At 48.9% G+C, this 12,610-nt stretch overlaps 5 protein-coding genes across 5 annotated transcripts; 2 read left to right on the plus strand and 3 right to left on the minus strand.

Annotated features, from left to right (window-relative positions):
* Positions 1-33: 33 nt before the first annotated feature.
* Positions 34-1,599, minus strand: HOO65_010367 (putative D-arabinono-1,4-lactone oxidase; the record flags this gene model as incomplete). The annotated part of the gene is made up of 1 exon (XM_070999696.1): positions 34-1,599. One exon carries the CDS (start codon positions 1,597-1,599, stop codon positions 34-36), a length of 1,566 nt encoding a protein of 521 aa, XP_070862189.1.
* An 803-nt stretch (positions 1,600-2,402) lies between these two features.
* HOO65_010368 (Ferric/cupric reductase transmembrane component 7) lies at positions 2,403-4,963 on the minus strand (the record flags this gene model as incomplete). The annotated part of the gene is made up of 2 exons (XM_071005460.1): positions 2,403-2,845; positions 2,941-4,963. 2 exons carry the CDS (start codon positions 4,961-4,963, stop codon positions 2,403-2,405), a joined length of 2,466 nt encoding a protein of 821 aa, XP_070862190.1.
* Positions 4,964-6,469: 1,506 nt separating this feature from the next.
* On the plus strand, positions 6,470-7,471 carry HOO65_010369 (Exosome complex component rrp43; the record flags this gene model as incomplete). Its single annotated transcript, XM_070999697.1, has 1 exon — positions 6,470-7,471. One exon carries the CDS (start codon positions 6,470-6,472, stop codon positions 7,469-7,471), a length of 1,002 nt encoding a protein of 333 aa, XP_070862191.1.
* A 665-nt stretch (positions 7,472-8,136) lies between these two features.
* On the plus strand, positions 8,137-9,968 carry HOO65_010370 (Rab proteins geranylgeranyltransferase componentA; the record flags this gene model as incomplete). Its single annotated transcript, XM_071005655.1, has 3 exons — positions 8,137-8,210; positions 8,390-9,450; positions 9,643-9,968. The coding sequence occupies 3 exons, from the start codon at positions 8,137-8,139 to the stop codon at positions 9,966-9,968; spliced, it is 1,461 nt and encodes a 486-aa protein (XP_070862192.1).
* Positions 9,969-10,114: 146 nt separating this feature from the next.
* Positions 10,115-12,317, minus strand: HOO65_010371 (Sister chromatid cohesion 1 protein 4; the record flags this gene model as incomplete). The annotated part of the gene is made up of 4 exons (XM_071005537.1): positions 10,115-11,801; positions 11,862-12,131; positions 12,225-12,240; positions 12,299-12,317. 4 exons carry the CDS (start codon positions 12,315-12,317, stop codon positions 10,115-10,117), a joined length of 1,992 nt encoding a protein of 663 aa, XP_070862193.1.
* Positions 12,318-12,610: the final 293 nt, after the last annotated feature.

Below are 12,610 nucleotides of genomic sequence, written 5' to 3' on the forward strand. Positions count from 1 at the left end.
ATTCGAATCTATCTAGGATCAGATATCCTGCATCTACAACTCTTCCTCCACTTGCCTTCCCACAAATAATGTCCCTGCACGGTGCTGTGTCTGCTCCTCAACCAGCTCTTCTTCTAACTCAAGTTTCGGACGGTTTCTTTCAAGAATCATTTTTCGATGCCACGGGCCCGCGAACATGCCGTCAGGATCTACGCTGTTCCTCACTCGCCTCCATGCCTCAAGGTCTGGGCCGTAAAAGGCCTCAAAGTCCTTTGCCGTAGTGTGGAAGTTTTTAGCCCAATGGGGACGACCGCCTAGCTCTGTCATTATGTGCTCAAATGCTGCGTAGTAGCGGAATAAGTAGTCCGGATCTATGTCGTATGGACGGTATAGCGTGGCATTGACGTATAGAGTTGGGCTGTCTGCCATAGAGGTGTCCAAGTATGGCCGAATGGCTCCTTTTGCGCGTGAGTCTGAAACTCGGACTTCTACCGGAGAGTGAATGTATAATCCGTCTGATGAGTAAGGGATGTTAGGCTCCATATAGTCTGGGTCACTGGGAGGCAGTTTGTTCAGCCATGTAGAGAAGCGTCGCAGAAACTCTTTGCCCTTTTGCAGGGGCAAGGCCCACTCGTTTACCCACTGGGAGTATAGACAATCCATTAAAAGCGCCTGGCGGCTTTGCTGCACCGCACTTTTGTGCGTACCATTGTGGAAGCCATGCTGCATCCCAAACACGAACCACTCAACCCATGGTAGCACTTTTGGTATCCAAAGCCCAAGATAAAGGAGATTATGGTAAATATAGTAGCCTAGAATTCCGCCATAGTAGCTCGTAGGCGGCGGAGTCTCTGGGTCGTCGGTACGGTTAGCCTGCCAGATGACAGCACGGCGTGTGTGTGGAAGCCACCAAACACGTACATACTCACCGCGGGTCCAGAGATCGGTATCCCATGTGATGAGCACGCGGCTGTCGGCGTCGATGACTTGGTCCCAGCGCAATTTGAATGCTGGAACTGCCTGGAAGGTTACCTCGGTTATGATGCCCAGCGCCCCAAGCGACAATAGAGCGCCCCGAAAAAGCTCCGTGTTTTCCTCGGCCGAGCAGTATTGCGTACTACCATCAGCAAGGGTAATCTTGAGAGATGAAATGCTTTCTGAGACGAGGCCATGCTGCAAGCTACTGCCATGAGTGCCCGTGGAAATGACCCCAGCGATAGACTGCTCATTGATAGAGCCAAGATTCGGCATCGCCAAGCCATGTCTCTCGAGGACCTCGTTCAGCATATATAATCGGATGCCACTCTGCATAACCACCTGGCCCGTCTCTGCATTCAGGGATAAAATCTTGTTATAGTTGTCAAGATTGACTAGCCAGCTGCTAGTGCAGGTTATATTTGAGGGCGAATGGCCGGAGCCTACTGTCACCAGGCGCCGGCGGCATTTGCGAGCAAGATTGACCGTTTTTTCAATCTCAGCAAGCGACTCTGGCTGGATGTATAATTCGGGCAGAGAAGAGAATGTCCGGGCCCACGTGCGGTGGACATGATTAGGCCGAGCACGGAATGGGACCCCGTCGCCTGAGGCCTTGTGGATCTCGTCGCCAATAGAAGAGTTCATTGGTGCAGAAAAATGGGTGATAGCTTGGTAGTTAGTAGGGTCATACAGCCAAAGAGCTTTTGGACCGGAAATAGAGAACTAGAAGAGGAGCAGCCACATGATGCCAAAGCAAGTAGAAGTTGAAGAAGGGGGGAGGCGTTTTTTTTCCTGAAATCCTGCAAAACAACAAGAAACTCGAAGACCGGCTAGCCGGGTTCGGAATAGGCAACTTCTTCTTGCGTGCTTGCCATGCTCTCTAGAAGTAACTTAACTAAAATAAGGCTAGACTATTCCTGGTAGCAAGGCAATAGGGTATACTGAGTGCGGGAGGCCACCATGTAGCACTTGAGCTTTCGTTAATTAGCGGTCGTGTAGGCCTAGAAAGTCTGCTAGAATAAGCTAAATCGAAAAGACTGGTTATTAACTAGTCTGGCGCGAGCTTTAATTGAATCACCTGAAAGAACCGGATTTTTTGAACAGCTTAATGAACAGCAGTTTTATCCGTTGGCTCTCTCTCGATCGCGTAGTCCTGCAACCTCAAGTGGTTCTTGGGCGCACAGCTATTAGCGCTGTAATAATCATAATACCGTAATAATGAATATGAATTGGTTTCAAATGGCTGCGACTACGAAGTACTATAGTTGTGTCAAGTATCACAAGCATTATACTAGACAAATATAATGTCGTATTACAGACCTACCTACCCCACATGAACACCTCCTTCCTGCCCTATTAGTATTTGGTATCAAACCGCACAACGAAAAAAAAAAAAAAAAAAGAAAAAACCAGAAAAAACCCTTCCTTCCGCCCATTCACCTTCCTGCTCATAGAGCATAGTTCTCAGTATGTAGGAATATCTCATCCAACATGTCGTCTCCCCAGATATTCGCCTGCAGCTTCGCTACCGTACTTGCAACACCCTCTCTCATCGATGGCGGCCCACATACAAAAACTGCTGTTCTGCGGCCTAGAATGCCTCTGCCTTCAGGGCCACCCATAGCCCATCCCTTCAGCATGTAGCCCAAGTCCGGACGTCCATATTCCACAGACCACCCGCCGTCCATTTGGTATGGCATCGGGAATGCAGAGCGCATGATGCTTTTCTGAAGCTCAGTAGGTGACTCCAAGAACCCAAAGTCCAGGTCCGATGTAGCTGCCGCCGTTGGGGCAAGGTTAACAGTCCGGAGGTGCGCAGTCTCTGGTATGCGAATAGGCTGCTCTCCCCCCTGCTTGACTTCAGCACCTACGGCAGTTTCTGCTGGACGTGCTGTATGTGGGATATTGTTGAAGTGCGGGGGTTAGGATCCCGCGTAACCGGGAAATGGAAACTGGCTTGGCGTGTGATAGCCGGCTCGCTTTTACTATCACTTAGGTCCTTTGTGTCTGCACCTCTGTCGTGAGTTTGCCAGTGTGATTTGTCTGGCAAAGCAGAGATCTCATCTTCGTTTCTAGTCCGCAGATCCTGCTGCTGGTCCTGGATGAACTTGGCTTGGCCCTGGGCTTCAGTGTCTATTAAAGCTGAGTTTCGCTTTGACGCTACCCCGGTCACAAAGGCATCAAGCCTATCGTGAATGCTTTGGCTGTTTGTTGCAAGGCCTTCAGTCTGTCGATCGACAGCCCCAGAAACTAGACTGCCCTCTGCTGCCCTCTGCTTTGCGGCGGTGACAAAGAACTTGCACGTGACAGCCTCCGGCGGCGCACTTTCACGGCAGATACGCAGCTCTTCACGGAACCAGTCGAGTGCTTCAAGTCGTTTAATGGCCCAGACGACAACAACCTTCCGAGTGATGGCTTTGCCGTCTCGCATGCGCTTAATTAGGTTAAGGAGTTGCGACATGAGTGCTGTGATGCCACTACCACCCGCAATGAGGATGCACGTTTCGAAAGATGACAGGTCTCGCCTCAAGCCTCCATACGGGCCATCAAGAAAGGCGCGGTATGTATGCAAGGGCCCCTTTTCAATGGCTGCTTCAAGAACTCGACGCGTGAAGCCACCGTAAGGCTTGAAAACAATAACGCAATCTCGGTAGCCCGGGCCATATTCGGATGGGAAATCTTCGCTACACAATGAGGAAATAGTGAACGGGTGGTTATCAAGAATTGAGATGCCTGGCATTCGCAGGTAGACAAACTGGCCAGGCTTCCAACGCATAAAAGTCGGGATGGTAATCTTGACGGCATTTTCGGGCATAAGTGTAACCGCAGCTTCGTCACCAACCAAGAAGGCTAATCTTCGCCACGGATTGGACCAGTTCAAGTTGAAAATGCGCAGAAAATAGCAAAATCCCCAGATTGCGATACTGGTGTATAGATAGTCCCAAGAGGAGAGGTAGTTCTTGGTGTGCCAGAACAGCAAGCCGATATACACGGCGGCAACAGGCGCATGAAGCATGGCAAACACCTCGTATGCAATGCGCCGAAGCACAGGAAGCGATGCCACGCATAGCCAAATAAGAGGCACAAGACAGGCAATCCCAGTGCCATAGACCATGCCGCTACCACCATTGATAACCTTGGAAAAAACCTCAGAGCCCCCGTCCTCCCAGACCGGCTGCACATAAAATGGAATCGTATGAATGAGAGTTAGCAGCAGGGTGATGTATCCCAGCCATCGGTGGAACACGTTTAATCTCTCGGAGCCAATCCCAATGATTATAGTCAAGATATTGGCTTTCATGCTAGTAGCTACAATCCAAGGCGTAATGGCCACGGCAAGCATGCCAGCCCGTATGGCCATAGGCGGTGACCCATACCTAATGCTTTCCCAGTACAACGGCTGTTGAAGAAATACGCTTAGCATGGCGAACAGCACGGCTAGAAACACGCAAAATAACACAGCTGCGGACGAAAAGCTGATCCTATGCTTGTGCCAGCGAACATCAGGGATTGGCCGGTAAAAGGTCCAACGAAAGAGCGCAATAATGTCGTTAATCCAGCCAACATTGGACATATGTGCCTTGGGCTTAAACTGCAAGCCAATGGGGACATCTTCAGGAGTCTGCTGGTGATCGCTTGCAAATTGCCGGTGCTGATGATTCAAGAACGTGTTGCCGGTATTTCCCGTGGCCATGGCTACGTGTGCGTACTCGGGGTCCATGGTATATAGATTTTGGAAGTACTCATCGACCTCGTTTTTGTACATGGCGCGGCGAATGCGGTCTTGCCAGAAATGCCACATGCGCACCAGAGCAACACAGACGGTGATAGAGACTGCAAAATACGTCCACCATCGACCATATTTACCAGCCTTTCCCCACGGGTCGACGATGTGTGCCTCAATAAGGCCCGGCGGGCTGTCTGGTGTAAGTGGGATTTGGATCCGAGGCAGGATACGTGAGCTAATACCGGCCCCGATGGGCTGTGGTGGACGTTGGAGAGAAGCCATGAGTATGCGTAGATCTAATTCAGAAAACGCGGCAGAAAAGAAACTCAGGGAGATAGAGCAAGGAGGCTATGCGTATGGCTGTCTGTAAGAAGGATTGCATGCACTTTTAATGTACATGCAGCTTAGGCCTAAGCATACGCCCAGAGCCTCTCTCGAACTAGAAATATATGGGAATATATTATGCAAGAGAAAAAAAGATAAAGAAGAGCAAAAAGAAACAGGCAAAGCGAGTCAGGCCATCTGCAATCTGGGGCCACTGGACTACTAATGTATGCAGCTGTATGCAGTGAAAAGGATGCTTCCATGGGCTGCAGCCCATGATCTGTCACACTTCATAGTAATATGGGGAGGAGAGGGTAAGAGAGTCCCGCATACGAGCAAAAATGTCACCACAATGCCCCCAGTACAAAATCCATGGCCGCAGAGTGTGCTTTGACTCCTTTGAAAGTGTCTCGCCAAATGCCGGCCCTACCGCCTACACACAAGTCACTTTTTTTTCTCCGCTTCTAAGCGCCAGACAAGCCTATCAGTAGGCTCTACTTACACAGGTCTGCATGCCCATTTGACGCATGTTCCTACGAGAGTTACATTATTATCACAATCAACCAACATCCAGAATTCTCGAAAAGGTAGGTCGACCTTTATGGATACCTACCATCCAAGTCATCCAGCCATATAACGGCTGGGCTCAGACCTCCTCACAGTCTCGTCAAGTGGCACGATTGTTTGTTAAGCCCAAGTGCTCCAGGTGCTTGTGAAGGTAGAGAACTGTGCTGGGGACGTACTGCATCATAGCAATATGCAATTTCAAAGCCACTGTACTGTGTGGAGCGAGTCTGTACATGCAGGCCGCAAGCGTCGCATAGAAAAGTCGCACCACGCGAGCAAAGCAAGCTGCCAACCACCAAAAAAGTGAGGCCTTGGCCGGGGAAAAACGATCGTCCAGGGGTCTCCACTCCCACCGTGGTCGATAGAGCCAACAGCGGCAATACAGGGCTTGTGATTGGCTACACAGTCGGTCAACTTATAGCTCAGTTGATTTCCTCCACAGCACCCCCAGCCAATGAAAATCCGGAAACAAGATATGATTTCGACTACTGCACCTTAGCTGAGAGGAGAGCCTAGAACCTCAGTTGGTTTCCATACATTTGTGGTGGCCTTTACGACTTCGGCTTCAACGATCAAGCTGTCTCGTCGAGGATTGTGTGACCCTGGTCTTGGCCTCGGCCTAAACCGTCCGCTCTGCTGTGTAACCCTTGCTCTAGAATGGGAGCGGACGATAAGAAAGGGTTGGAGTAGGGTTATGCGATAAGCCCAAAAATTCTTTGATTGCTAAAACTGACTGGAACCAGGCTAAGTACGGCATTGGCTTGCCATTATCGACATATAGTCAAGTCTACAACGATAATTCGAACTCGCCAATGACATATGATTCCCGAGCTTCAACCCATACATCCTAGTCTGCCTAAACCCCGAACAGTACTGCTTACTGTATCATAAGTCAAAATGGCCTCTGAAGTAGGCCTTCCGCGTGCGACTTTTGCCAAACTTGCGCCTCATCCGTACCTCCTCGCCAATCTCGATTCCCAAACCCCCGGTGGTCCTCTACGAAGCAACGGTCGAGCTCCCGATGCAGGCAGATCGCCTTACATAAACCAGTCAAGTTTGACACATGCTCACGGTAGCGCCTTGGTGAGATTGGGCAACACAACAGTCATTTGCGGTGTGCGTGGCGAGACCATTCCCGTCTCCAAGATCCCCAGCTTCAGAGAATCCAACACTGAGACGGAACTTCTTGACTATGACCTGCTAGTTCCCAACATCGAGCTGGCCACTGGGTGCTCGCCGCAGTTCTTGCCCGGGGTGCCTCCGACTACACTGGCACAAACTCTGAGCACGCGCGCTTTCTCTCTGCTTCACTCATCGAAGTTGGTCAAACCCGAGGACCTGCGCATTAGATATTCTCTGCCGAATGTAGCTGCAGAGAGTGATGACAGCAATGGCGACAAAATGGTGGATGAAGAACAAGAGCAAAACGGAGAGGCTGTGACAATTGCGTACTGGGTTCTTTACATTGATCTTTATTTTATATCGTTCGATGGTAACCCGTTTGATGCTTCCTGGGCTGCTATCGTCGCTGCCCTCAAAGACACAAAGCTCCCCAAAGCGCAGTGGGATGCAGACCGAGAGATGGTGCTATGCTCACGCAGTGAATCATTACCTCTCACCATCACGTCCCTCCCTGTCGCGTGTACAGCTACTGTTTTCAACAACAAAGATCTTGGCACTGCAGGCAAAGGCAAGTACTGGCTGTTATTGGACCCAGATAGCTTGGAGGAAAAGCTCTGCAGCGAGAGTATCACCATGGTGGTGGATAAGACCAGCTGTAAAACCAAGATATTAGGAATTACCAAGGCTGGCGGCACAACAATATCACCGGAGTTACTGTCTGCTTACGTGGAGGTGTCCGAGAAGCGGTGGGACGAGTTCAAGGCTGTGCTATCATAGATAATATCTAATACCAAAATTGCAATAATACAGATAGTTTGAGGTTAAGAGAGACATTGACTAGAGACGGCGGAGGTTTAATACATATAGCGGCGCAGACTATCTCACGGAAAAACATAGCAAGGAACTTTTGCAGGTGAATAATATTATATTGATAGAGAAAATAAAATGTACAAGCCATTCGAACCACCCTTTCATGCGATAACAAAGTCGCGTCTAGAACAGTAGATACCGGCCCATAGAAATATCAATCTCCCGCCCAGCATTGGGGTCAAAAGTCCAGTGAAGGCCTTGACTAAATAGCCACCACGCACATCTAGGAAGGTTCTGCGTAGTAGCCGTTGCTGATCGGTTGATTTTCAAAAGAGAAGGAAAACAAGAAAGGAATGGGAAGGTTGACAATGTTGCTTATAGATAGAAAAAAAAAAAGAAGCGGGGCTAGTACACTGACTAATCATAAAGACCCACCTTGATATAGAGTGGGGCCAAGGCTGGAAAGAGGAGCCTTATCTTAGGTCTGAGTTTTCATTGAGCCACAAAAACAAATTCTTCCTTGCTCTATTATTCAATTTTAATTCTCCTATAAAAGCTAGATCTTTCGCGACACTTCTCTTCTGTCAAATTTCACCCTCAATTGTGTCTAAATTTTTTTCCTCAGTTTCACTATGGAGTCTCTTGCAGACGAAGTGTGGGATGTGGTGATCAACGGCACTGGCCTGCAGCAGTCGCTTCTGGCCCTGTGAGTACAATCTCTTTCTTCTCTCTTTTATTACTACCCGTCTGCCGTCCTAGAGACTATGGAGACATAACTTTGCATATCAACAATGTGGTGATGGCAGATGGATTTGATCTGACCAGATCTGACTGACGCCAGATCCTGACTGCGTATATTTTCTTCGGATAAAGCGCACTCTCGAGATCCAACAAGAAGATTCTACACCTCGATTGCCGCAACTACTACGGAGGCCCTAGCGCTGCGCTCACTCTAGATGAGGCAGAGGCTTGGGCTATAGAAAACGCTGCATCTAACGATGATACGCGAATCTTCCGTGGAGCTACCTTTGCCAAGTGCGATGATGCTATTGCTTCACTCGGTCCCTCTCGTGCTTACACCATAAGTCTCGCGCCTCAGATGATACACTGTCGGTCTGAGCTAGTCGCCCAACTAGTTTCGTCACGAGTTTTCCGCTGCCTAGAGTTTCTTGCCGTTGGCTCTTTCTTCGTTTACCAGTCTGAAAAAGATGGTCAAAAGTCGAGCCTCGTCAAGCTTCCTTCTACACGCGAAGATATCTTCCTGACTACCACCATTTCCGCGAAAGCGAAACGCGGTATGATGAAGTTCCTCAAGCTTGTGTTGGATTATGACTCGGAAGAGAATAAATCCATCTGGAAGCCTCACGCCAGCGATTTTCTTTCTGATTTTTTGGCGTCGTCGTTCAAGCTCGATTCTTCACTGCAGACTCTCATCACCACCCTAACACTTAGTCTGGATGACAAGATCACAGTGCAGAATGGCATCCTCGCAATCCATCGCCACCTGAACTCAACCGGCGTGTTTGGTCCTGGATTTGCTGCTGTTTACCCCAAGTTCGGTGGTCTGTCTGAGGTCGTCCAAGCTGGGTGCCGTGCTTGTGCTGTTGGAGGTGCTGCTTATGTTTTGGGTACTGGTGTTAAAGCTTCGAGACCCATCTCCGCAGATGACGCCAAGGTCGAAGTCGATCTCGTCGATGGCGTCACGGTGAAATCCCACGCCTTGGTTACAAGCCTTGAAACCCCAAGTGGCAACAAGGTAACTAGCAAGCTTGTAGCTGTGGTCGACGCCAAGCCAGAAAGCATTTTTCAAGCATCTGTTGAGGGTACACAAACTCCCGCAGCTGCTGTGGTGGCATTCCCCGCGAAATCCTTGTTGGAGGACCAAGAACATCCAGTGTACGCCATGTTGCACTCTAGTGATACTGGGGAGTGCCCTGTAAACCAATGTAAGTTTATTATCCACAACAAATGCACATTCTCCCGGGGTTTCATGATGAAAAAATACAGTCAACTTATCTACGTTATCCGAGCAAAAGCGTTGAGGATCCTTTTTTAATTAGACTCTGATATGCCCCTTATCTTACTCATGAAGTTAGCTTTCTCCTTGATTGGAACTTGTTGCTAACCAAACATCATAGGTATCATTTACCTATCTTCGCTAGCCTATTCTTCTTCGAAGCTAGTACTTAGTAAAGCTCTAGAATCCCTCCTGTTCGTCATTGCAACTCCCAAGTGTCCTGCCCCGAAGCCTCTAGTACAAATTTATTATGAGCAAGCGGACAGCTCTTCCTCTCTGACGATTGATGGAAATATAATCACCGTCCCCTGCAATACTTCTGATCTTGCCTTTGGAGATGATTTGCTCAAGCCAGTGCGGGAGGCTTGGGAAGCTCTGACCAAGAACGACGAGGATGCTGGTGAGTATATGAAGTTTGTTGATAGAGAACCTGTTGATGATGAATAAATGTCTTATATATATACGAGGCAATCTCCATGAGTGCAATAATTTTAAGCTGCATTGTCTCTTCCATTTTATTATTCTTTACTATTTTCTTTGGTTTCGTGCTGGATGGAAAAGAACTTGTACGTAATTAAAAACCTTTACTCTGCCTACTGGGCCAAGATGTCACTGGCCTCCTCTGTCTTTTTCCTGTGCGTGTTTACAGAGTCGAAGCCGACCTCAATAATATGAGTTCCTAGGAGACTATTGTCTTCCGCGGGCAAGTACTCTGTGCGGATTTTGCACTCATTTTTCGTCGCTAGCGTCAGAACATTTAAAAAGGCTCGTGCAGCTTCCCCACGTGAGACCTGGCCAGGCCCTGCAAAGTCTCTAAAGTCCAACCATACCATTTCATCCTGCATTGGTTTCCGGCCGCCGCCAACGCGCTTAAGTGACGTTGCGCTACCACCAACACTCGCCATGTGTTGGCGGACTTGCCCATGTATATACTCACGGAACTTCGTAACCTCGCCTGAAATCGCTGGTGGACCTACGCCGTCACCGAGGCCCATGACACCCACATCCAAAAGGTCATAGTCGAGCATGGTCTGGCCAACCTCGGAGCTGAGATGCTCAATGTCCTGTAGGACGTTGCCGCCGAGCGGGGACTGCAAGCGGCTATGAGTGAAGCGAGCACTCTTGGCGGAGTTGGGAGCCGTGGAGCCACCGCGTGCCCAAGGCGCAAACGAAGAGCCCATATGGTCCTCAACGACAGGCGTGTTGCGGCGTGAGCGCTCGTCATGGGCTGAGATCACGTCGATGTCGTGGCTTAGATGAGCGCGTGCACGACGGGCATCTTCAGCCTCAACGTCTCCATCATTGGAGTTGTTCGGGTTTTTTTCCTGGTGACGCACTTTATCACCAGACCTTTCATCAGAAGAGGGAGGTACTATTCGGTTGAGGATGTTGGCAGCAAAGGTAACGCCGGAAAAGGCCGAGGATAACGGGTGATGAGACATAGAATCTACAGAGCCAACGTGGCCAATTCCATGCCCAAAGACAAACTTCAGAGCGTTCGCTTTGCTGTTACGCGCAACCATACGCCGTTTTTTCTTGACAGTTAAATCCTCCTGGATGTCAAGGTAATTCTGGGACATAGCGCGGATAGAGTCCATATGCAACCGAGTGTCCTCGTCGAGGAGGCTAACATGGTTCGGTGCACGTGTACGGCGCATTAATGCAGTCTCATTCCTTTGATCTCCTTCTACAGAGATCGCAATTATTTTTTCTTTGCCTCCTTCCGCAGAGGCAAAGGCTTCTGCTTTCGGCAGAGGCGCCTCCTCGGGAATCAGCCCCGGGACATCATCAAGCATCAGAGCATCTCCATCCTGATCAGTTTGACAGTCCTTTTTGTTAACTTTAGACTCAGCGTGCTTTGGCAAATCCTCAAACATGCTCGTATCAATGTCATTTACACGAATAGGCTCAGGGTTGACGTCTAGACCAAAGTCGAGGTCCAAGCCCAAGTCCTCCAATGGCATCAGGTCGTCATCGCCTTGGATACGAATTGTTCCAGGCTTTTGAACTGGCGAACCCCCCAAGTCCAAGGGCAGCATCAAACTGTTACGGTCTGGGCTCTGGCTGATGTCGAGAAAAATACTGCTGCCATGACTGCCATTCCCCTTTTGTGATTTGGGTGTCGAGCTCGTAGGACTCATATGAGAGCTAGTCCGGAATATATGGCCCTGGGATGGCCCTAGAGAGGTGCGAAGAAGAGACTCATGGGATAGAAAATCGGGTATAGGTATAGGATCCCAGAGAAGCCCAGGGTTGTCTTCGAGTATAATCTGACGACGACTTGAAGTGCTCAAGTTAGTATAGGTAGTTGAGTGTAGAAGGTTGGGTTGTGTAACATACGGTGCACGGACAACACAGGGATTAACCAAATGATCTTGAGCATCTGTAGTGCTAGCCAGCCGAAGCTTCTGAATCATACGTGTTGCGTCATCTAAAACGTAGTAACATTTCTGGTTATAGACACGAGAAACTCCAAACAGAAGGTTGCTTTGAAGCCTCAAGGCAAGCGGTGCACCAGGATCAAGAATTTTCTTGACGGCGAGATTGATGTCAACTTCAGAAATAGACTTACGGCTCATACAAGCCTTGGTGTTGACTGTAGCGGCAAGCCTAAAAATAGATAAATAATTAGATCACGCCCATTGCTGAATTTGCATGATTTGGTAGATATTGACGACTTGCCATATGGTTGCAACGCCATACTGGGTGCTGGTTAGAACTACATCCAAGTTCTAGTTAGTATAACGTCTAATGATGGGACGACTCAAGGCACATACTTTCGTGGCTGTAGAACATGGTTAGTAGATCTATCTTGACGAACTTCTGTAATGCCTCAACCAATATTATTAAGAAAACAGAAGTCTGCGTAGAATTATCAGTCGCGATGTCTACCACGACCAAGACTGAATTTGTGCTGATGAGCCTCGTTATAACCAACAAAGAGAGGGGTGGGTACAGTAAAAGCTAGACATTAGAATAGTGAAAAGTTTTCTGCAGCAACACGTCTAGAACGAGGAAGGAGCCGGTTTGTGGTTTCCCCGTTAGAAGGTCGTCGCCCAAACTTTCAATCCATGATATGTCGAATCCAA

This window comes from Ceratocystis lukuohia (genome assembly GCF_044167205.1).
Source record: "Ceratocystis lukuohia strain C4212 chromosome Unknown Supercontig1_pilon, whole genome shotgun sequence".
Lineage (NCBI taxonomy): Eukaryota > Fungi > Ascomycota > Sordariomycetes > Microascales > Ceratocystidaceae > Ceratocystis > Ceratocystis lukuohia.